The sequence below is a fragment of the Dasypus novemcinctus genome, chromosome 10 (genome assembly GCF_030445035.2).
Source record: "Dasypus novemcinctus isolate mDasNov1 chromosome 10, mDasNov1.1.hap2, whole genome shotgun sequence".
In the NCBI taxonomy this organism is placed as follows: domain Eukaryota; kingdom Metazoa; phylum Chordata; class Mammalia; order Cingulata; family Dasypodidae; genus Dasypus; species Dasypus novemcinctus.
In genome coordinates, this window is record NC_080682.1 from 103,912,758 (window position 1) to 103,932,097 (window position 19,340).

General features: G+C 67.0%; 1 protein-coding gene and 1 long non-coding RNA gene across 4 annotated transcripts; one reads left to right on the forward strand and one right to left on the reverse strand.

Moving 5' to 3' along the window:
- Positions 1 to 1,905: 1,905 nt before the first annotated feature.
- On the forward strand, positions 1,906 to 19,036 carry RELT (RELT TNF receptor). 2 transcript variants are annotated; one of them, XM_004447567.3, is made up of 11 exons: positions 1,906 to 2,164; positions 11,968 to 12,037; positions 13,334 to 13,408; positions 13,514 to 13,680; positions 13,851 to 13,930; positions 14,583 to 14,840; positions 16,033 to 16,113; positions 16,357 to 16,438; positions 16,605 to 16,862; positions 17,253 to 17,439; positions 17,594 to 19,036. In XM_004447567.3, the coding sequence occupies exons 2-11, from the start codon at positions 11,993 to 11,995 to the stop codon at positions 17,639 to 17,641; spliced, it is 1,281 nt and encodes a 426-aa protein (XP_004447624.1). In that variant the 5' UTR covers positions 1,906 to 2,164; positions 11,968 to 11,992; the 3' UTR covers positions 17,642 to 19,036. The 2 variants fall into 2 exon arrangements, with proteins under 2 accessions (XP_004447624.1, XP_012380808.1); XM_012525354.2 differs by lacking the exon at positions 1,906 to 2,164 and adding an exon at positions 6,064 to 6,134.
- LOC111764313 (uncharacterized) lies at positions 3,967 to 8,809 on the reverse strand. 2 transcript variants are annotated; one of them, XR_009187682.2, is made up of 4 exons: positions 8,237 to 8,809; positions 6,759 to 6,840; positions 5,480 to 6,355; positions 3,967 to 4,339 (listed from the first exon to the last, which is right to left on the reverse strand). It is a non-coding gene; the product is annotated as an uncharacterized lncRNA (long non-coding RNA). The 2 variants fall into 2 exon arrangements; XR_011649967.1 differs by lacking the exon at positions 5,480 to 6,355.
- Positions 19,037 to 19,340: the final 304 nt, after the last annotated feature.

The following is a 19,340-nucleotide window of genomic DNA, read 5'->3' on the forward strand; positions in this document are numbered from 1 at the left end:
GGCCTCCTCCCGCAGAGAACTAGGATGGCCTTTTGGCAACAAGTTCAGCCCCCCCAATTTTCAGATGGGGAGACTGAGTCTGGAGGGGGGGTTTGGCCAAAGCCCCGGAGGGAGGTGGCAGTAGAGATGCACCTGAGCCCCCCCCTGGAAATCACCAGCAGTCCCTGACGGTGACGCACTCCGCGGCACCCGAAATGCTGCTCTTTGGACTGGAGAACTCGGACCTGGGGAATGGAAGGTCCCTTTGCAAACACAAAGTTCCAGGAGAGGGACAAGAGTAAACATGCTGGGACCCGCACCCAGGCCTTCTGGGCTGCTCTGGTTCTCACCAGCTCCCAGCCCAGGCCCTCTCTTGGCTCCCTCCCTGGGCTGGGACGTGGGATATGGGACCCCGGGATGGCCCCTGCCTCCAGGCCTGGGGGTCCCATGGACACATGAGGGGCTGGGGCCTGGGGCCATGGTCTGACGGTGACACCAGTGCCCTGGAGCTCTTCTGCCCTCCCCCACCACGTGGTGATGGCCTGGGGAAACGGACACGCCTCCCCCCTCCCACAGGTGTCCAGTTCTCCTGGAATCGCCTGGATCCTTGGGGATGTGACCCTCCCTGCCCCCTCTCCCCGAGGCTCAGATTCTCTTCTGCAGTTTGTTCCCCCTCCACTTATCCCCAGCAGACATAGAAACCTCCTTCCCCGTCGGAGGCCGTTGTCCTGACCCGGCCAGGCCGGGGCCTCCATCACCAGGCCCTCCCTGTGGGGTGGTCTCCTTCCAGCCCTGCTGTCCAGGGGTGTGCCCGGGTATGTGTGTGACAATCCAGATCCCCTGCTTGGTACTGAGTGGGGCGAACTCTCACTGCCTGAGCTGCGGCCTCCGGTCCTGGCCCACCGTATGGCACGACTCCAGGGGACCCAACTCACAAGCTGGGAAGACAGTTTAAGTAGTGACCTGGAGTTGGCGCCACCGCGGCCCTGGGCACTGTCCTGCTGGGCACCCTGATAGCGGGCGCTGGGAATTGGCAAGAGTGGGGCAGCTGGTGGTAGGGAGGGAGAGCAGAGCGTCACCTGTCCTGCAGGAGGGAGGGACTGACTACCTCAATAAGAGGGTGGGGTAGGTGGAGTGGGGCGGGAAAAGCCTCTTCCAGGAAGGAGCTTTGGGCTGGGCCGTGAGGGATGTGCAGGAGCTCACCAGGTGGGCCTCCTTTAATGACTCACCTTCACCGGCTTTTTCTCACCAGCGGGCTGGGGGCTTTTATGGAGCGGCCCAGACCTGATTGGCAAGATGAGGTTCTCCCTATCACCAATTTCCAGAAGGAAACCGTGCCAGGAAGAGGCAGCTGTGGCCCCGGTTACCTGGCCGTGGTGATGGGATCATCTTCATTTTGCATCCAGCAAACCCTTCTTTCCTTGCTTGGAGCCCCCAAGGGGGCTGATCCGAGACCACTCAGGGGCTCCGCCGCTTGGGCCCTCACAGCCCCCTGCAGTTCCGGGGGTGCCCGAGAGATGGCGACGCAGGGCAGCGCGGCCAGGCGGGAGAGACGCGAGACCCGCCGCGGCCTCGCGGCGCAGGGGGGGCTGGGGCCGCGAGCCCGGGCCTCTGACGTCGGGGGCGGGGCCGGCGGCCGTGACGGCGGGGGCGGGGGCGGGGCCCGCGGCGCCCGGGCCCGCGGCGATTCATTCAAAAGGCGCGCAGGCTGCGCGGCCGCGGTTCCCGCGCCGAGCAGGGCCCGGGCGCTGCGGGGAGCGGAGCTGCAGCGGCGCCGCGCGGAAAGGTAACGAGGGCGCGCGGACCCCCGCGCGGGCTCAGCGCCCCCGCGGACGGGGCCGGGCGCTGCGGGCCCGAGGGGCGCCCCCTGCCTGCCCGCGCGGCGGATGCCGCAGCCCCGCGCCCGCGCCGCCCCCGGCTCCGCGTCCTGTCCCGGCGCCTTCCGAGCACGGCCGTCCCCGCGCGTCTCTGAGCCCCGCTGCCAGGCGCTGTGTCCTCAGCCCCGGGCCCGCCGCGTCCTCCCGGCCCGGCCCTGCGCCATGGGGCGTCGCGAGGTGCGCGAAGGGGAAAGGAAAGCAGCGGCGGAACTTGCAGTTTGAGGAGCCGGCGGTGTCCGGAGCCGACCCCGGTCCGGGAAACTTGGACGGAGACCAGACGGGCTGCGGGACTGGACGGCGGCGCCTCGGTGCGTCTGCGGCGCGGGGCGGCCTCGGGGGAAGGGGGCGATCTAACGGTATCAGCCCGTGACTGTGGGTGCCGCGGCGCCCGGCCCGGGCGAACGTGGGGCCGGGACACAGGGCGGCGACGCCGAGCCGAGCCGGCGACACAGAGGGGCTCTGTGTGTCCGTGACAGGCAGCGCGTGTGCGTGTGATGGTGTGTTGAGACCCCGGGCCACTGGGGTCGCTGCGTGTGACCTGGGGCGTGACCGAGGCAGGGCCGGGGACACTCGTCAATGTGTGTGAGCGGAAAGGGAGGGCGGGAAGCCCCTGGGGACAAAGCTCACTGAGGCCGGAGCGGGTGAGTGGGGTGGAGGCGCAGTGTCGCTGTGTGTCTGTCTGCGCCTCGGGACAGCGAGGAAGAGATGGGAAGAAGAGGGGCCTCAGACTCCCCGGCAGGTCGGGGGGCAGGCGGGGCTGCCCTGGACTCTTTCCAAGAGGGCGCTCAGCTGAGGGGTTGGCGTGGACCCCGAGGGACTTGCCCTGGCAAAGCTGGGAGGCACCTGGGGGGGTGTCATCCCGGGCAGCAGCTGAGCGGGCCTGAGGTAGCACGCACACGCGCACACACTCACACACTCACAGACTGAGGTCCCGGGAGCCAGGCAAAGCCCTGCCCCCCCTGGTAACCTGGTATTCTCACTGGGCCCCTGCGGTCTGGCTCCCAGACCCTGCCCCCGCCGGGACTCAGTCTCCCCATCCGCTTGCTGAGGTGCTGGGCTGTGAATGAACATGAATCATCACTTTGGGATCCTCTATTGTTTTTGGGTCAACTGCCTCTGTTCTCCCTTCCCTCCCTCCAGGCAGAAAGACTGCAGTGGGGGGTGGGGACGGGCTGTCTACTGGGGACTCAGGGGCCCCGAGCCTGCGCCCGGGACCTGGGGACGAGGGGAGCAGAGCCTCAGCTCCCCAGCTGGCCAGGGAGTCGCGGCCTCCCACCCAAAGACTTTGTGGTCCTGGCGCCGGCCTGAAGTTCTGGCCCGTAGACACTTCTCTGACGCGGGACTCCCTTCTTCAGTGCCCTGCTTGTGGGGTGGAGGGGGACGGGCGCCCGCGGGGTCTGGCCCGGGAGGCTAAGTCCTTGCTGGAGGCTGGAGCAGCCCTTCTACCCTCTTGCCTGGACTACTCTGAGACTCACCACTCCACAAGAAGGTCTGTGGGGCTCATCCGGGGTGTGGTTGAGATTGGGTTCCTGGCTCAGGGTAGGGGGGCACCTGCCGAAGGGGGTGTTGTTGTACTGAGTCCTCACAGTGGCTCACTGATGCGGTAATGGGTTTTCAGTGAAGGAAATGGAAACTCAGAAGCAAAGTGACTTGCCCAAGGTCATACAGTCAGGCCCATGCCAGAACTGACACTTGGGCCCTCTGGCCCCAAAGCCTGTGAGATGCTTGGAGAGGGCCGTCCACCTTCCCAGGGTCTGCTCACGGCCGAGCTGGGCTCCCATCGCGGGAGAGCAGGGCCTTGCCAGGGTGTCCCTTGTGAGCTCCGAGGGCAGTGCGTGCACCCGTGCCTGAAACATGGGGGGCGGGGGGTGTGGTTTCGCTGCTCCTCCTCTTCCTCCTCCTCCTCCTTTCCCCTCCCCCAGTCAGAGGTCCTCGGGAAGGCCTGTCTCCTGCCTTCATGAGCCGCCTCTGGCTTCCGGAGCGTGCCTGTGGCTCTGAAGAGCATCTGGAGTTAGCAGAGAGGGGTAGTTGAGAGACTCGTGACCGCTTTTTTGTTCCACGGACCCCTTTGCCAGTCAGGTGAAAGCCACGGACCCCTTCCTAAGTCCACGCTATACTGTGTGTTATTTAATAAATAGACCACACCTGCACCAACACGTCCCCCCCAAGAATAATGTTTTTTTCAATTTCAATTTAAGCTCACGGACCCCTTGTTAAGAACCCCTGCTTTAGGGGCGGATTCCAAATGCACCCATCCCTGTGGTGGGCAGCAGGCTGGTAGTGACCTTGAACTGGTGCCTCAGTCTCCTCGATCTTCGCAGAGGTCCCTCCCAGCTCTGATCACTGCTGCCGCTGGCGAGAGCTGGGGCTGGGGATCAGGGTGTCCCTCGGTCCTCTCCGAAATGACTGGAGCTCTGTTTCTTGGGGCTGATCAAAATAGCTGTCCTGGTCTCCAGGGGCTGAGCCCGAGTTATTTCCATCTCCTGCAAAGAGGTGGAAATAGCTCAGGGCCTGGGAGGGGAAAAGAGCCTTACTTACTAGAGGCCCCTGGCTCTGCCCCGCGCCCTGCCCAAGCCAAATCTTTCCGAGAACACAGGCCTCCAGGATGACTTGGGACCAAGGTGGCGCTCGCACGAGGCTCCACCCGGGTCTGGTGTGATATTGCTGGAGCGAGATGCCTGTATTCCAAGGAGGAGGGACACTGAGGGGCAATGAGCACCTGGTTCTTAGGCTTAGGGTGGGGAGTCGGAACTGGCAGGCTGAGCTCACTTGAGCGAGAGAGAGACGGAGTGTGTGAGAGCCTGGGGCTCTGAGAAGTCCAGGGACATGCTCTGGGCCCCCTGAGCCCCGCTCGTCTCCAGACAGGGTACCTACCTCCTGCCTGCCGCCTGCTCCCTGGCCAGCTGGACTCGCAAAACCAGGGCTGCCTCCTTCTCCAGCTCCAGCCTTACCGTCTTTGCCTCGCCTCTTATACGGGCCTCTGCCTCCACTTCCAGTTCTCCCATGCGCTGCCAGAATTACCTCCCTAAAGTAATTCTTGCTTCTTGCCCCCTAAATATAGTCCCAACTCCTCGTCCTGGCATTGAGGCCATTCCTGCCTCTTTCTGATTTTACATCCCCAGCCCCATCTCCCCCTTCGGGTGCCTCAGTTCTGCCCTGCCTTTGCTCTTTCTAGAGCCCTCCTGGCCAGTCAGGGTGCAGCCCCAGCCCCCCTCTCCCAGGAAGCCCTCCTGGCGCGGGTTCATCTCTCTTCGTTGTTGTGGTCCACTTGCCAGCGGTGCCGTCCCCCACCCCCCCGTCCCCTCCAGCCCTCCAGGTGTGGGGCACCTCTGGGCGCTGCCTGCCAGCTGGCGGGGGCCGAACGACGCCGGGGTGGGGCCGGCCTGGAGCAGCCTGCCCTCTCCCGCTGCCGTTTCCGTGCAGGCGAGGCCCCTTTCTGAGCGCGCACTGCTGGGATGCACGAGGAGGTTTGCGCCCAGGGTCTCTGATGCTCGCAAGGCGACTGCGTGCCAGGGGTTCGGGTCACCACTCAGGGCCACCCCTGGGGTCTGGGGGGAGTTTGCTGCCTGGCCCGGGCCCTCCTCATTCTGGGCCGGCAGAGGAAACCATCCTGGGCTCCGTACCTGGCAGCACACTGCGGGGGCGCCCTCCTATCCAAGCCGCTCGTGGGGAGCTGAGCCCAGGAGCAGAGGGGACAAGCCCTGATGGCGTCGCCCAGCCGCCTGGCCTGGAGTTGGGCGCTCGAGCTCTCGCCCAGCCCCCAGCCTGGTGTCCTGGTGTGGAGCAGTAAGGGGGCTTGTCTGACAATTCCTGCATCCATTTCCAAAGAAGGACCACAGGGCCAACCCGAGAGGGGTGTGCAGGTGATGCCGTGCCGTCCCTGGCCCGGCTGGACGAGGTCGACTTCCTTCATCACAGGACCAGCCCGTCCTCCAGGCGGGCAGGAGGGCTGGGCCAGCAAGGGAGGGGTTTTGCCTGAAGTCACCCTGTTAGGGCCCCATGGGGACTGGGGGCTCTGGGCTGCGTGGCCTCTGGGCAGAGCTCGGCCGAGCCAGCCTGCCCGGACGTGCGTTCACCCCCATATGGGCAGCTTAATATTTATAGCGCTCTCATCTTTCCCAGGGTGGTCCAGGAAAAGAACTCTGGCCTTGGAGGCAGACACCCTGAGTTTGGATCCCAGCAACACTGAGGTCTTACTGGTGACCCTGAGCAAGGCCCTGCCCTTCCTTGGGAGCCTGGAGGGGACCCACGACCCTCTTGGAGCACAAGGTGGAGGATGTGAGCACCTCAGGGCCCTGCAGCCCGGGGCTGGGCACACAGGAGGGGCACAGAGCTGGCAGCCTCCTATACCCTGCCACCCCAGCCCCACGCGGTAGCTTATGGGGGCACAGCACACAGGGGCTGCTGAGCTCTGCCCAGCGCATCACGTCTCTGAGGACACGTCCTCAACAGCTGCAGTGGGTCGGGCTTGCCCTGGGATTGCTCGGGGTGGGGCGAGCCTGGAAGAGACGGAGCAGGGGGCAGGTTGGGGCTGTGGTCTCCCCTCAGCGCCTGGGAGCACTGCCCCGGGTGTGCCAGCCGGGGCCTGCATGGAGCAGACTCCAAGCCACCCCGCGCTGGAGTGATTTGGCACCTGATGTCTGCTGGGGTGGGAGACAGAGGTGGCTTGTTGGAGGAGGAGGTATGGGGGTGTGCAGTGGGGTGTCCTCCAGTCCCCCCAGACCCTCACCTTGGCGCTGGGGGAGACAGCCTGGGACAGGCCCCACCTGCCCTACCCAGGCTGGTGAAGGAAGCTGAGTGGTGGGCTGGAGGCAGACGGGAGGGGCGGCGGGAATGCCAGGCCCAGGGGGCTGGGCGGGGGCTGCCCGCTGCCCGCCCTTCCCCGGGGCTGGTAAACCTCACCTCCTTTGAGACCAAGTTGTGACAGGGTTTTCCTTCGCCTCCCTGAGCCTCAGTTTCCTCCAGGGGATCGGTGAACCCCTGTCTAGAAAGGACATGGGATAGGCAGGAGGTGTTTAGGGGAGGGGAATGTTGGGGAGCTGCTGCTCTGCCCCAGGGACAACTATCTGGTCCCAGACACGCCCTCCCCCAGTTCCACACTCACTTGGGAAGGGGGCGGGGTGGGGAGGGATTGCCTCTGTGCGGTTCGCATGGGTGGGCCTGGTCTGGCTGCCTCAGCCCTTTCCTCAGCCGCACCTGCCCCCCCCACCCACCCGAGCCACCAGAGCCCGGCCTTGGCAGGCACGTCTGAGGGGCTTGGCTAGGGGCCGGGGAGCGCCTGCTGCCTGGCCGTATGTGCAGGATCCGGGGTGCAGCATGCGTGGAGCGCTCACCCCCGGGGGTACCTCACGGCCGCCCTAGGCTGGGTGGGGACTGGAATGAGCACCCCCTTCTTGCTGAGTGACCCCGAACCCGCCCCAGCAGCCCTCGGGAGCCCTGCCCATCCTGGGAGCCTTTCCTCCTTCCCCTGGGAATTCCCAACCCTCCCAGCTTTCCGGGACTTCCCTGGCTCTCCTGCTTCTTACAGTTCCCAGTGCCCCTTCCCGGCACTCGGCTGCACTCATGTGTGTGGGGACGGGTAAATCCCAGAGGCCCTGAGCCTGCCCGGGCACGGCAGCGCCTTCCCTGGGGCCACCCAGAGTCTTTGTAAATGCCCCTTGGTCGAACCACCTGCTGTGCGCTCCCAGCCCCCAGCCCCCGCCGTCAGGCCGGCGGGTACCCTCGGCCATCGATGATGAGGCAGGCACCCTGGGCCACCGTCAGGCCAGCGGGCACCCTGGGCAGGCACCCTGGGCCATCGTCAGGCCAGCGGGCACCCTGGGCAGGCACCCTGGGCCACCGTCAGGCCAGCGGGCACCCTGGGCAGGCACCCTGGGCCATCGTCAGGCCGGCGGGCACCCTGGGCCACCATCAGGCTGGCGGGCACCCTGGGCCATTGACGATGAGGCAGGCACCCTGGGCCACCATCAGGCTGGCGGGCACCCTGGGCCATTGACGATGAGGCAGGCACCCTGGGCCACTGTCAGGCTGGCGGGCACCCTGGGCCATCGACGATGAGGCAGGCCTGGGGCCAGGCTCCAGGGTGAGGGCTGGCAGAAGGGAGGCCCAGCTGGAACCGGGCAGGAAGTGGAGTCGCAGGCCTGAGCGCCACCGCTGCCTCCCCGCGCTCCACCTGAGGAGCGGCCGCCCTGCTCGGTGTGGAGGTAGGACGCTGGCCCCTCCTGTGAGGAGGGGAGGCCGCTGGGGACGAGGGCCTGGGCCGCCCGGGCTGGGTCACCCGGCCGTAAGGAGGGGCCCAGGCAGCAGGCGGGGCCTGCCGCCCACCGCGGCGCTGCCCTCCTCCAGCCCCGTTGCCAGGGAACCGCCGTGCGCCTGCTGACCTGGATTCTCCACTGATGCGCGGCCTTTGTCTTCTCGCCTCGGTGCAGCCACGCTGGGGGGCCTGCGTCCAGCTGTGTTTCCAGGCAACCCTGGCCTCTGGAGGCCGAGGCCGGAGCCACAGCCTGGGGAACTGGGGAGCCCGTCCCCCTCCCAGGCCCCCCCGCTGGGCAGGAGGCCCTCGGACACGCCGGCCGTCCCGCCCCTCCTGCCTGCCGGACCCCTCGAGGCTCCCAGGCCCGGGCTCGAGTCCAGAGTCCTCAGCTGGCAGCTGGGGCTGGGTGTGCCCGCACTGCCCCCCAGGCTCCCCACACCCGTGCCCTCCCCCCGGGGCTCTCACCGTGGCTTCCTATGTGCCTGGCTCTGTGCCAAGTGCCGTACAGAAATCTGAGACTCTCGCAGTTGTCTCACACCTGCCCGTCAAGTGTGTGCCACTACCCCTGGCCTGGTTCATAGATTGGGAAACTGAGTCATGGTGAAAAGGAGTGCAGGCTCGTTGAGGGCTTACTCTGCGTGGAGGATTAACGTAAATTCTCGCATTTTCAGAGGGGTCCACGGCGCCAAAGGCTGTGAAGGGCAGAGCCAGGCGGGCGGGTTGCAGGGTTTCTTCTGCAGGAGACTTAGAGCCCCAGGTGAGCCCCGATCCCACCCCCCGAAGCTCTAGGGCTCCCTCGCCGTCCCCCTGTTCTCTGGCCCCCCGGACCCTCTACTGAGCACGCCTTTGCAGATCCCCCTGGCTCCCCGCATACCTGGGCAGGCCAGACCCTTGCTTGGCGCGGGGCCGGGAGGGCAGCGTGCCTCGTGGGGAGGGGCGGGGTCAACTGGATCACACGCAGGGCGCGGGTGCCGAAGGGGGAAGTGGGTGGGGAGGGGCTTCCCGGGGGAAGTGGCTGAGCTGGGCTCCGAAGGGAGAGGGTGTTGGGAGGGCTGGGGAGGGGTTTCTGGGCCCGGGAAGCAGCAGGACAGGTCCCGAGGTCAGTGGCCAGTGTGCCCAGAGACCCAGAAGCTCCGATGGCCGGAAGGGGCCGGGGGTGGGGGGTGGGGCTCCTTGGAGCCTTCCTGAGCGTCCCCCCTGGGCCGGGACGTGTGGGGACCCCCGGGCTGCAGGCGGGCCTGAACTGAGATGCACCCCGGGCTGGGGCAGGCCTGGGGGCGGAGGGGGGGGACGCTGCAGGGGCCTGGGCGAGCAGGGCTTCCTGCTGACTCCTTGTTCTCGGAGGCCTCCAGGGCGCATCTTCTGGGGCTCCCGCCTCGGCTTCACCTCTGCCGGTGTGTGGCTTTTTCCTGGCCGTTTCTGGTCGTGACCAGGCGTAGTTCTGAAGGAAAGGGGGTGGGGGTGTGAGTCTGAGGCGCTCCCCGCCCCCCACCTCAGTGAGCCTGTTTTCTGGGGCCTCCTGCCCCAGACGCTGGGCGGGCGTGGGGTTTTGTGGTGAGTGAGGCAGACATCCTCACCCTGCTGTCGGGTGGGGGAGCAGGCAACAACCAAGTAAGCCAGTGGGTGCTCACTTACCAGCCCTGGGAGCGGGCCGTGGGGAGGAAACGGGTGTGGGCCTGCCCCCACCTTAGGCAGTTACCTTCAGCCTCCTCACAGCCTTGCCACGGGAGAGGAATGCCCCCCTTTCACAGATGGGGAAACTGAGACCCAGCGAGGTGACGCAGGGCTCAGGTCCCACAGGGAGCGTGTGGCGGTGGGGACGTGGCCCTCGCGGGGAGGCTTGGGGAGGAGGGGCCTGGAGCTAACTTCCTGCTCTGCTGAAACCCCCTGGCCTGAGGCACGACAACGCTGCTGCGGCAAAGTCTGGGGCCGGGCCACCCCCACCCCTCTGTGAGAGGGGGCTCGGCTAAGGGAGCCCACCCTTCCCGGGCCTTGCCTCCTGTCTCTGGCCCCCTTCTCCAGGAAGCCCTCAGGAGGTACCTGGCCCTGGAAGGTCCCTTCCTGGCTGTCAGAACCAGACAGAGAGGCGGCCGTGGGGCTTTCCTGGGCCGCCCCAGGTTTCAGGGCTCAGGGCTGAACTTGCTTTCGGGTCAGGGCTCCAGGGCCAAGGGACTGGGTGCTGGCGACTTGGAGGGGAAGGGCGGGCAGGGGCCCCCGTGGATCTGACCAGGCAGGTCCTTCCGCGGCTCAGGCTGAGGGGTGGGGGTACAGGGAGCCGGCCCTGAGCAGGGACTCCCGCAGCCAGACTGGAGGAAGTGAGGCCGGGGGTAATTAGGAGGTGCGTAATTAGAGGGCGGAGGGACCAGGCGAAAGTCTGGGGTGCAGGGGGGGGCAGCCCCTGCTGGCGCGGGTCTGGGCTGAACAGCCTCAGTGGCCCCTCCTCTGGCTCAGGCGGGTGGGCTCCTCCCTTCGCCCCCCACAGCCTGAGGCCTGGGGGTTTGACCCCTTGGAGGACAGGGAGGGGGCCCTGGGGGCCGGGCATGAGGGGCGGTGGAGGGGCTCCCTGGAAGGGGCAGGGGCCGATGAATCAGGGGACACCATTTGCTGGGTGCCGACTGCAGGCTGCGCCCCGCTGGCTGCGGGGCCTTCTGCCCCTGGTTTCCCCCTGCAGCGGCCTCAGGCCGGGAGCCGCAGCCAGTGACCAGGAGCGGCGGCCCGGCCCCACCCCCACCCCGGTGAAACTCAACCCCGGCTGCAGGATCGGGTTCCTGCAGCGTCCGATCCCAAGCCAGGGCCTCCGGGACAGGGCGTCGGGGCACCCACAGTGCTCTGGGTTCCGGGCAGGGTCCCTCCAGCCCGACAAGACGTGGCTTCCTCACCTGGAACTCCAAGTCAGGCCTCCTGGAAACTCGGCAGCACACTGCCTCGTCTTGCCGCAATCCCATTTGTTGTCTTATCTGAGTCCTTCCTGCTTATTTTCTCACCTGGGATGGCTGGTTGGTCTAAAAATAAACATGCATGTCCTGTAGGAAAAAAAAAAAGACAAGGCTGGAGCCCTGTCAAGGGGAGGCCAGTCTGAGCCTGGGGGGTCCTCAGCCTGGGGCCAGGGGGCCGCAGAGCCGCCTCGTCTGCCCTGGGCCTGAGCTCCCCGAGCCCAGGGGCCAGGGCTGTCTTGGTGTAACCCGTTTCCCCAGCTTGGCACAGGGGAAGAGGAGCCACTGATGTGTCCCAGCCCTTGGCGGGGAGGCAGCCTGTGCGAGCGGGGGTCCACGGCTTGGGAGGACCAGGCCGGTGATGGGTGGGGGTGGGGGACACGCAGGAGCTATGGGGGTCTGAGCAGGCCCCCACCCCACCTTGGGAAAAGCAAGGTCTGGGGGAGCCTCTGGAAAGAGGCCTGCGAGGTGGGCTTTGAAGGGCGAGGGGACTGGCCAGAGCAGAGGAGCCCGCGCCGGCCCTGTAGGGGCCTGCAGGTAGCGCTGGGGGGCAGGGGACCCACAGAGCTGGAGGCAGGACTGCCAGCCCCCAGCTCCCCGCACCAGGGCCATCAGGCTTCCTCCCACCCCGCCTGGCCGTGTCTTGGGGCACCTGCCTGTTTACTGGAGGGGAAGGAAGCCCTTCCCCCGCCTTGAGGAGCCCTCCGCCCCCTCCAGCCTGTTCCATCCTGCGAGGCCGGTCCCCAGACAGGGCACCCCCACAACTCAGCCTGCCTGGGGCGCCCTGCCCGCCCCGGGGCCACTTTGGGAATTCCCGGCCAGGCTTGCTGTCCCGAAGGCAACGCCGGGCCGCCTGGGTCCGCAGGGGCAGCTGCCCACCTGCCCGCCTCCCCGCCTCCCCGCTCAGCCTCCCTGTCTGCCCCAGGCCGCCGCCGCCGCCTCGGCCGAGGATGAAGCTGAGCCCCCTGCGCTGGCCCCTGTCCTGCCTCCTCGTGGTGAGTTGGGGCTAGTGGGGAAGCCAGAGGAGCTGAATGCTGAGGCCTGGGCCCCAGCCTCCTGGGAGGGCCCGTGGACGCTGTGCAGCATGCGTCCTGGGTGCGGACTGGCTGCTCCGCTCTTCCTTTGAGGCAGCTGGGGCAGCCAGATCCCGGGAAGCTCCTCCTGGTCCGCCCAGGAGGGCTGTGCTGGCCGCTGTCCTGGTGCCTGAGTCCATGTCCCAAGCCCCCCAGGCCTGGCTGAGGAGGCGTTGTGGGGGGGAGCCTTGCTCGCGTTCACAGGCCAGGCAGGCGCGGGGCGGGGGGTCGTGCAGGGGCAGGCGGGCAACCAGCCCGGCGGGGGACGCAGGGAGCGGGTTGAAATTGGGCAGGAGGCCTGGGATTCAGAGTTGAGGGTCCACACTGGTCTAGGAACCCCAGATTTCAGACCCGAGAATCGAGACTCAGACCAGCTGCCCAGAGCCTGGCATTGGCAGGATCCTGGGGTCTGCTCTGGGGCCCGTTTTCCTGCTGTGATTCTGGGAGCCAAAGGGGTGGGGGTTGTAAGACGTGGCCTCCTGCGTCACCGAGAGCCACTCCTGGCGCGGAGCCTCCTGGGCTCTGCGGGTGCCGCGAGCCAGCTCCGGGGCCAGGAGGTCCCCAGAGCCTCCGGTGTGCCTGTCCTGCTGCCCCTGGGGGACTGGCCGCCCCCCAGCCGGCTCATACACCAGGGTCCCCCAGAGCAGGAGGGGTCAGGGGCAGACGGCGCAGACCTGAGCGGTGGCTCCCGAGCGCCAGGGGCTGGGGGCACAAATAGAGTGAGAAGAGCCTTCCTGTGGGCTGCGTCCTGCCCTGTGTGGTGCAGGCGTGGGAGCAGGGCGGCGGGGAGGGAGGTCGAGGCACAGCGGAGGGCGCGGTGCTGGAGGCCAGCAGACGTGGTCCCGGGATGAAGCTGGTGGCCTCGCTCGCCGCGGCTGGGTGGGGGGCGGGGGCCGAGCGGAAGGCAGGAAGCGGGGCCGGGATTGAGCGGGGAATTCGGAAGCGTTTCCTCCTAGTCACCCTGGCAGGCCAGGCGGGGGTGACTCAGAGACCCAAAGGCTTGAGCCTGAGCCGCCCCTGGGGCTTTCCAGCACCTTTCAGCCCCGGTTCCCAGCGATCGGAAGGTCTGGGCTAGGACAGGGTCCGCTCGCAGCCTAGGGAGTGAGTGTAGGAGAGGGTCCTGGGTGGGGCGGCCCTGTGTGGCCTCGGGGCAGTGGGAGTGGACACCCCGGCCAGCGTCTGTGCCCCCTGGACGCATCCCGCCCCCTCTTCTTCCAGCTGCTGCCCTGGCCTCCGGCAGCCCCCACCTTGGCGCCGCCTTGGCCGTGCCCGCCCGGGGAGGAACCCCACCTGGTGAGCTCGGCCCTGCCCTCCCGCCCTGCCCCGGGAGCCCCCCGGCTGGCTTCCTGGGACCCCGTCCCCGCTCCGGGCTCGGTTCTCACCCTTTCCCTCCCGCAGGACCCAGGCCTGGGTGCGTCGTGCAGGTCCTGCGCCCCGGGCACCTTCTCTGCCTCGTGGGGCCCCGGCCCGTGCCGGCCCCATGCCCGCTGCGGCCTGCGCGGGAGGCTGGAGGCCCAGGCGGGCACGGCGACTCGAGATGCCCTCTGCGGAGGCTGCCAGCCTGGGTGAGTCACAGGGCTAGGGGCCCCCGGGTCGGTCCGGGGTCCCAGCCCTACCCCGTCTGTCAGGTGGGGTGGGTCAGCACCAACGAGGGTGCCAGAGGAGCAGTCAGCCTCTCTCGAGGATAATTTTTGGGGATCCCTTGGGACCCAGTGACGTCTTTCCCTCCCTGTAGGTGGTTTGCCCCTGAGGGGACCCTGCTTGCTCCTTGCCAGCTGTGCTCCTGGGCACCTCCGGAGACACGTGGCTGTGATGGTGAGTGGCAATTTGGGGCTAGGACTGGGGTGGGTTGGGTCGGGGGGCGCATCCTGGGAGCCTGAGCCTGGGAGCCCCCTCAGTGCTCATCTGGGGGCAGTGGGGCCCTCATTCCTCCAGCCCAGGGGTGGTGGGTGGCCAGGGGTGCCCGGCAGGAGGTGGCCATCTGCCCCCTGGCTGTCTGCCCACCTTGTTAGAGCAGCTGAGACCTCCCCCAGCAAGTGGCAGCCACAGCTGGGCCCCTGGGGCTCGTGGCTCATGTCCTGACCGTCCCCATTGCTTACCCTCAGACACCCATGCAGGTGATTGACACACTCTCTTGCACGTGTACACACTTATTTGCACACACACACGCATGCACATGCCTCCTCTCTCCCATTAAGCTGGTCACCTGAGGCAGCTCAGATCCATCATGGGGTGGCAGCTCCTGTGTCCTGGTGCCCGTGCACGTCTGCCCCCGCGGGGTTGGGTGGGTGGGGGCTGCAGCAAGCCAGGACGGGCGCCATGCACAGCCCGACTGCTCGGGTGGCCTCGGTGAGGGGCGGCCCTGGCCTCCCCAGCCTGGTGGGCATTGGGCCGCTCTGCACCCATCAGACCCCACACACTCGGATGACTCAGGCCCTGTGTGTCTGTCTGTCCTCCGTGTGTCCAGCGTGGGGGCGGCGGGCCCGCCGTGGCGTGGAGGTGGCAGCCGGGGCCGGCGGCGGCAGGGAGACCCGGCAGCCCAGGAACAGCACCCGGGCGGGCGGCCCCGAGGAGACGGCCGCGCAGTACGCGGTCATCGCCATCGTGCCCATCTTCTGCCTCATGGGGCTGCTGGGCATCCTGGTGTGCAACCTGCTCAAGCGGAAGGGCTACCACTGCACAGCCCACAAGGAGGTCGGGCCCGGCCCCGCGGGCGGAGGCAGCGGTGAGGCCCAGCCCGGGCTGGGGCGGGGGGGGGGGGGGTCGCGGCAGCCCCGGGAACCTGCCTGGCCTGGGGGGTCGGCTGGGCAGGCCGTGGAGGCGACAGCTGCAGCCCAGGGGAGGGAGGCCGAGGCGGCCTGTGACCGGGCAGAGTGGAGGCAGGGCTGCTGTCCGTCCTACTCGAGGTTTCTGGGCTCCTTGGGGGCTGCGGCTGTGTGTGGCTGAAGGGCCTCCTTGGTGCTCAGGGTGGCCTCTGACCTCAGGCCTGGAGCAGGAGGCATTCCCAGCGTCAGGAAGGCTGGCACGGGCAGCGGGGAGGGCGGGCGCGGGGAGGGGCTCGGGTTTCAGGTCCAGGCTGTGGTTTGGGTTACAGGCCTGGAGCCAGAGTTAGGGGTGTCCTCCTGCCTCCTCCCCAGGGCCGGGGCCTGTTTCCTTCTCCCTGTTCCCCCACTGCCCCTGATGAGCCATAGGTCAGGGTGTCCCCCACATGCATATACACTGCCCCGGGCCTCCCAGGGCCTTGTGGTTGTGTCAAGATTGAAATGGCATTTCCCACCCCAGTTGCCTGACACTGAAGTCTACAGGGGGCTGGAAGGGACGGGAGCTTCAGGCAGGAAGGATGGTGGCAGCTCAGGGCCACCTTCCCGGGACGGCGCACGTTTTCCTAGCCTGCCGTTTTCGTTTAACTGCTGCCTGCTGCCTGGGCACAAGTCCTCGGGCCTCCGTTTGCCGCTGGTCCTGGGATCGACCCTGTTGGCCCTTTGCTCACACCCTGGAGGTTCTGGCCCTAAGCTGACCCGGGGCCCCCCCCGGTTAACTGTTGTTAAATAGATATGGAGACAGGACGGTGTGCAGGCGGCGGGGGGCGTGGAGTGTGGGGTCTCTGGGTAGGGGGGCAGCCCACTGCCCTCGGGCTGGGGTGGGGAGGGGGCAGGTCCCGAGACGCCCACCAGCCTGCCCCAGTCGATGGGTGCGGGAAGCGTGATGCCGAGCAGTAGAGGTAACCGTGGGCTTCTCTGAGCCGCGGCTGAGGCCTGCAGTCCCAGAAGTGCAGGGCTGCCTGTACGCGTTCACACGCGTGCGCAGGCGCAGCTCCTGTGCGAGCCTGGGCGGGCCCGGGGCGCCCTCTGCTGGCACATCCTGGCGTAGCTCCCGAGCCTGCGGCCCGCGCTGACTTCCCCTCTGCTCCTCCGCAGGCATCAACCTGGCCTGCCGGGCCGACGAGGCCAACGAGGACACCATCGGGGTCCTGGTGCGCCTGATCACAGAGAAGAAAGGTGAGGGGGTGGGCAACCCACCCCAGTGCGCAGGAGAGGAGGGTCTCTTCCCGGAGCCCGCGAGGCCGCCCTGTGCCGGCCCTCGCTGCCGCCACCCCAGGGCGGACCCCTGCCTCCCGCTCTTGCCTGCTGAGGGTGGAGGAGGAGGCACGCAGCCCAGGCCCGGCTGGGGTGGCGGGCAGGTAGGGGTGGGGGCGTGTGCCCCTCAGCCCAGAGCCAGGTTCTGACTGCAGCCGCCCGCAGAGAACGCAGCGGCCCTGGAGGAGCTGCTGAAGGAGTATCACAGCAAACAGCTGGCGCAGACAAGCCGCAGGCCTGTGCCCAGGTGAGCGGGCAGGCGGGACAGGAGGCGGCTCAAAGCCCACAGACGACAAGCCTGCCTCCCGGGGACGCGCCGCCTGGCCTGTCCCCTCTCCTGTCACCCTCGTTCCTTTCCCCCACGCCCTGGGGTCTGTGGCCTAGGACCACTCCCACTGCTGTCCGTCTTGCAGGCCGCCGCCAGGTCTCCCCAGCGTGCCGCACGTCTGCCCACATCGCCACCACCTCCACACCGTACAGGGCCTGGCCTCGCTCTCCGGCCCCTGCTGTTCCCGCTGTAGCCAGAAGAAGTGGCCCGAAGTGCTGCTGTCTCCTGAGGCTGCCGCCGCCGCTGCTCCCGCCCCTAGCCTCCTGCCCACCCTGGCCCGGGCGCCTAAGGCCGGGGGCAAGGCTGGACGCCAGGGGGAGATCACCATCCTGTCTGTGGGCAGGTGAGGTGGCAGGCACAGGGCCAGGGAGAGACTTGGTGGCTGGTGGGGAGGCAGGGCCCTGGGTTAGGCTGTGGGCATTTTTCTCAATGGTCCCCCACCCTTCCTGTGCCTCCGTGTCCCTCTCTGGGCAGTGGGTGGCCAGAGGGCAGTCAAGCTCTCCCAGCCATGCCGAGGCTCCTCTGGGAGGAAGGGCCTGGCCACCTGCAACCTGCAGGCGGCGGGGTTGGGGGCTCGTCTCCCGGGGGGGGGGGAGTGTTGGGAAGGGCTCAGGCTCAGGTGATAAGACTCAAGGTTTAATCCACAAACTTGCCGTGTGGCCCCGGCAGGGGCTGCCGGCTCTGCACCTCGTTCCCCACCTCTAATGGGTGCTTGCACCCCCTCTCCTCACAGGTTCCGCGTGGCTCGAATTCCTGAGCAGCGGACATCTGAGGTGAAGACCATCACGGAGGCTGGGCCATCAGGGGGTGATCTTCCCGACTCCCCACAACCTGGCCTTCCCCCCGAGCAGTGGGCGCTGCTGGGAAGTGGAGGAAGCCATGCTAAGTGGCCGAAGCCCCCAGCAGAGAACAAGGCTGAGGTGAGGGCCAGCCCGGCCATTGTCCGTTGGCGCTTGGGCCCACCCTGACCCGAGCAGGCCAGGGGTGGGGGTGCAGGGGCCCCTGGGCAGGGCTTCTTTTCAGGAGCCCAGATGTGCCCTCGACTCAGCTCAGACCCTTCACTCCTGTCCCCAGGAGAACTGCTTTGTGGTCCGGCTAAGTGAGAGCAACCTGGTCATCTGAGAGGCTGTTGAGCCTGAGGACACTGCAGCCCTACCCTGGGAGGTGCCGAAGGCTTCCTGGAGGAGGCAGAGCTGCAGCCGGGCCTGTGAGGACCGGGAAGCAATGGCCCGGCAGACAACACAGCCAAGGCCACAACCTGGAGGTGGAATGGCCCGACGCGGCTGGGAGGCAGGCCGGCCGGCAGGCGCCGTGTGCAGGCGCAGGTCACGAGCCCCGGCCCTGGCTCCTGCTGCCCGGTCCCTCCCCTGCAGGAGGCCCCCGACCCTGTCCCAGCCAGCCAGACCCAGGCTGCCCATGGGACTCTGTACCACAGGAGGGGGCCGTGGCGGGGGAGGCCTCTGTCCAGCACCGCTGGCCCACCTCGGGCAATTAGCCACCCCCTCTGAACAGGGCCCTGGGACAGACTTACTTTCCGTCCCCTTCCAGCAGGCCCTATAGAGGGAAGGGACAACCGAAAGCTGTGGGCCGGGAGGCCGAGTCCGTGTTCTAGTCCTGGGCGAGCCCTGGCCGTTGGTAGGCCCCAGGTTTTCTGACTGAAGCGGGGAGAGGCTGTCTCAGGACCCGGGGCCTCAGCTCCGGGCAGGTTCTCCGTGGCTCCCGCGTGGGGGAGAGTTCACTCTGCCACCCCTCCTTTAGTCGCTTTCTCTGGCCCCGTTTTTGCTGCTCCCAGGGACCCCCTTGGGCTGCCTACAGAAGGGGCCTAATGCATGTGCCTACTTTCTACCCCGGTTTTTAATGAAAATGAGAAAACAGACTTGACCTGGGCAGGCCCAGTCGCCCCCTGCCCTGAGCTCTGGGGCTTGGGGTGCGGTGTGCGGTGGGCCGGGGAGGCGCTCGGCTCTCTGTGGGTTGTGACCCTGTGGCCCTGGCGTGTGTCCCCTAGCCCTGGGCAGTGCGGGCGGCTGCTCACCCCAGCACCCATCTCGGCGGTGTGCTCGGCAACCTGGTTATTTATGTGGGGCTGTGCGGGCACGGGCCCCATGCCCCGTCCCCTTTTATTTATTGAGACTTCGCCCTTGTCCTGTCCTCACGTCCCCGTCCATTTACTGAATAATAAAAGGTGGGAAAGTGGTGTAGTGAGGAGCTTTATACCCTGTGTCCCGCCAGGTTGTCTGTCCGTCCTGATGGCTCTCGGGCCCGCTCCACGTTGGGCACCTCGCGCTACACCTCGCGCCGGGCAGGGATGGGCAGTGGGCGAGCGGGAGCTCCAGAGGAGCTGTCTGTCTGGGCGGCTGTGCTATCCACAGAAATGTGAACTGTCACTTGAAATTTTTCTAATAGCCACATTAAGAAAAGTAAAGAGACAGGTGAGCTTAATTTTAGTAACATTGAATGTATATATTTAACCCAATATATCCAAAATATTTTTACTTCAACATAAAGCCAACATAAAAATTAATGAGCTCTTTTCCTTTCTTTTGTACTAAGTCTCTGTACCCAGCATGTATTTTACACTTAGAGCACATAGGAGCTCGCATATCTCAAGTGCTCAGTCGCCACACGTGGCTAGTGGCTGCTCCATTGGACAGCACAGCTCTAGAGGAAGTGACAGTTGCCTGGAAGATGCCTGGGAGTAAGCGAGGGGGTGGGGGCGGGGGATGCGTTGCAGGGGGCCAGGCAGCACAGAAACACCAAGGGCTGGGGAGGGACCCAGCAGAGGGCGGGCTGTGTGGGCCTCAGGAGCCACCAGCCTTTTGCC

Coding starts and splice junctions, on each gene's coding strand:
- RELT (XM_012525354.2), top strand. Junction 13,681..13,850: donor TGCGGAGGCTGCCAGCCTGG/GTGAGTCACAGG, acceptor CCCTCCCTGTAG/GTGGTTTGCCCCTGAGGGGA. Junction 17,440..17,593: donor CAGCAGAGAACAAGGCTGAG/GTGAGGGCCAGC, acceptor TCCTGTCCCCAG/GAGAACTGCTTTGTGGTCCG.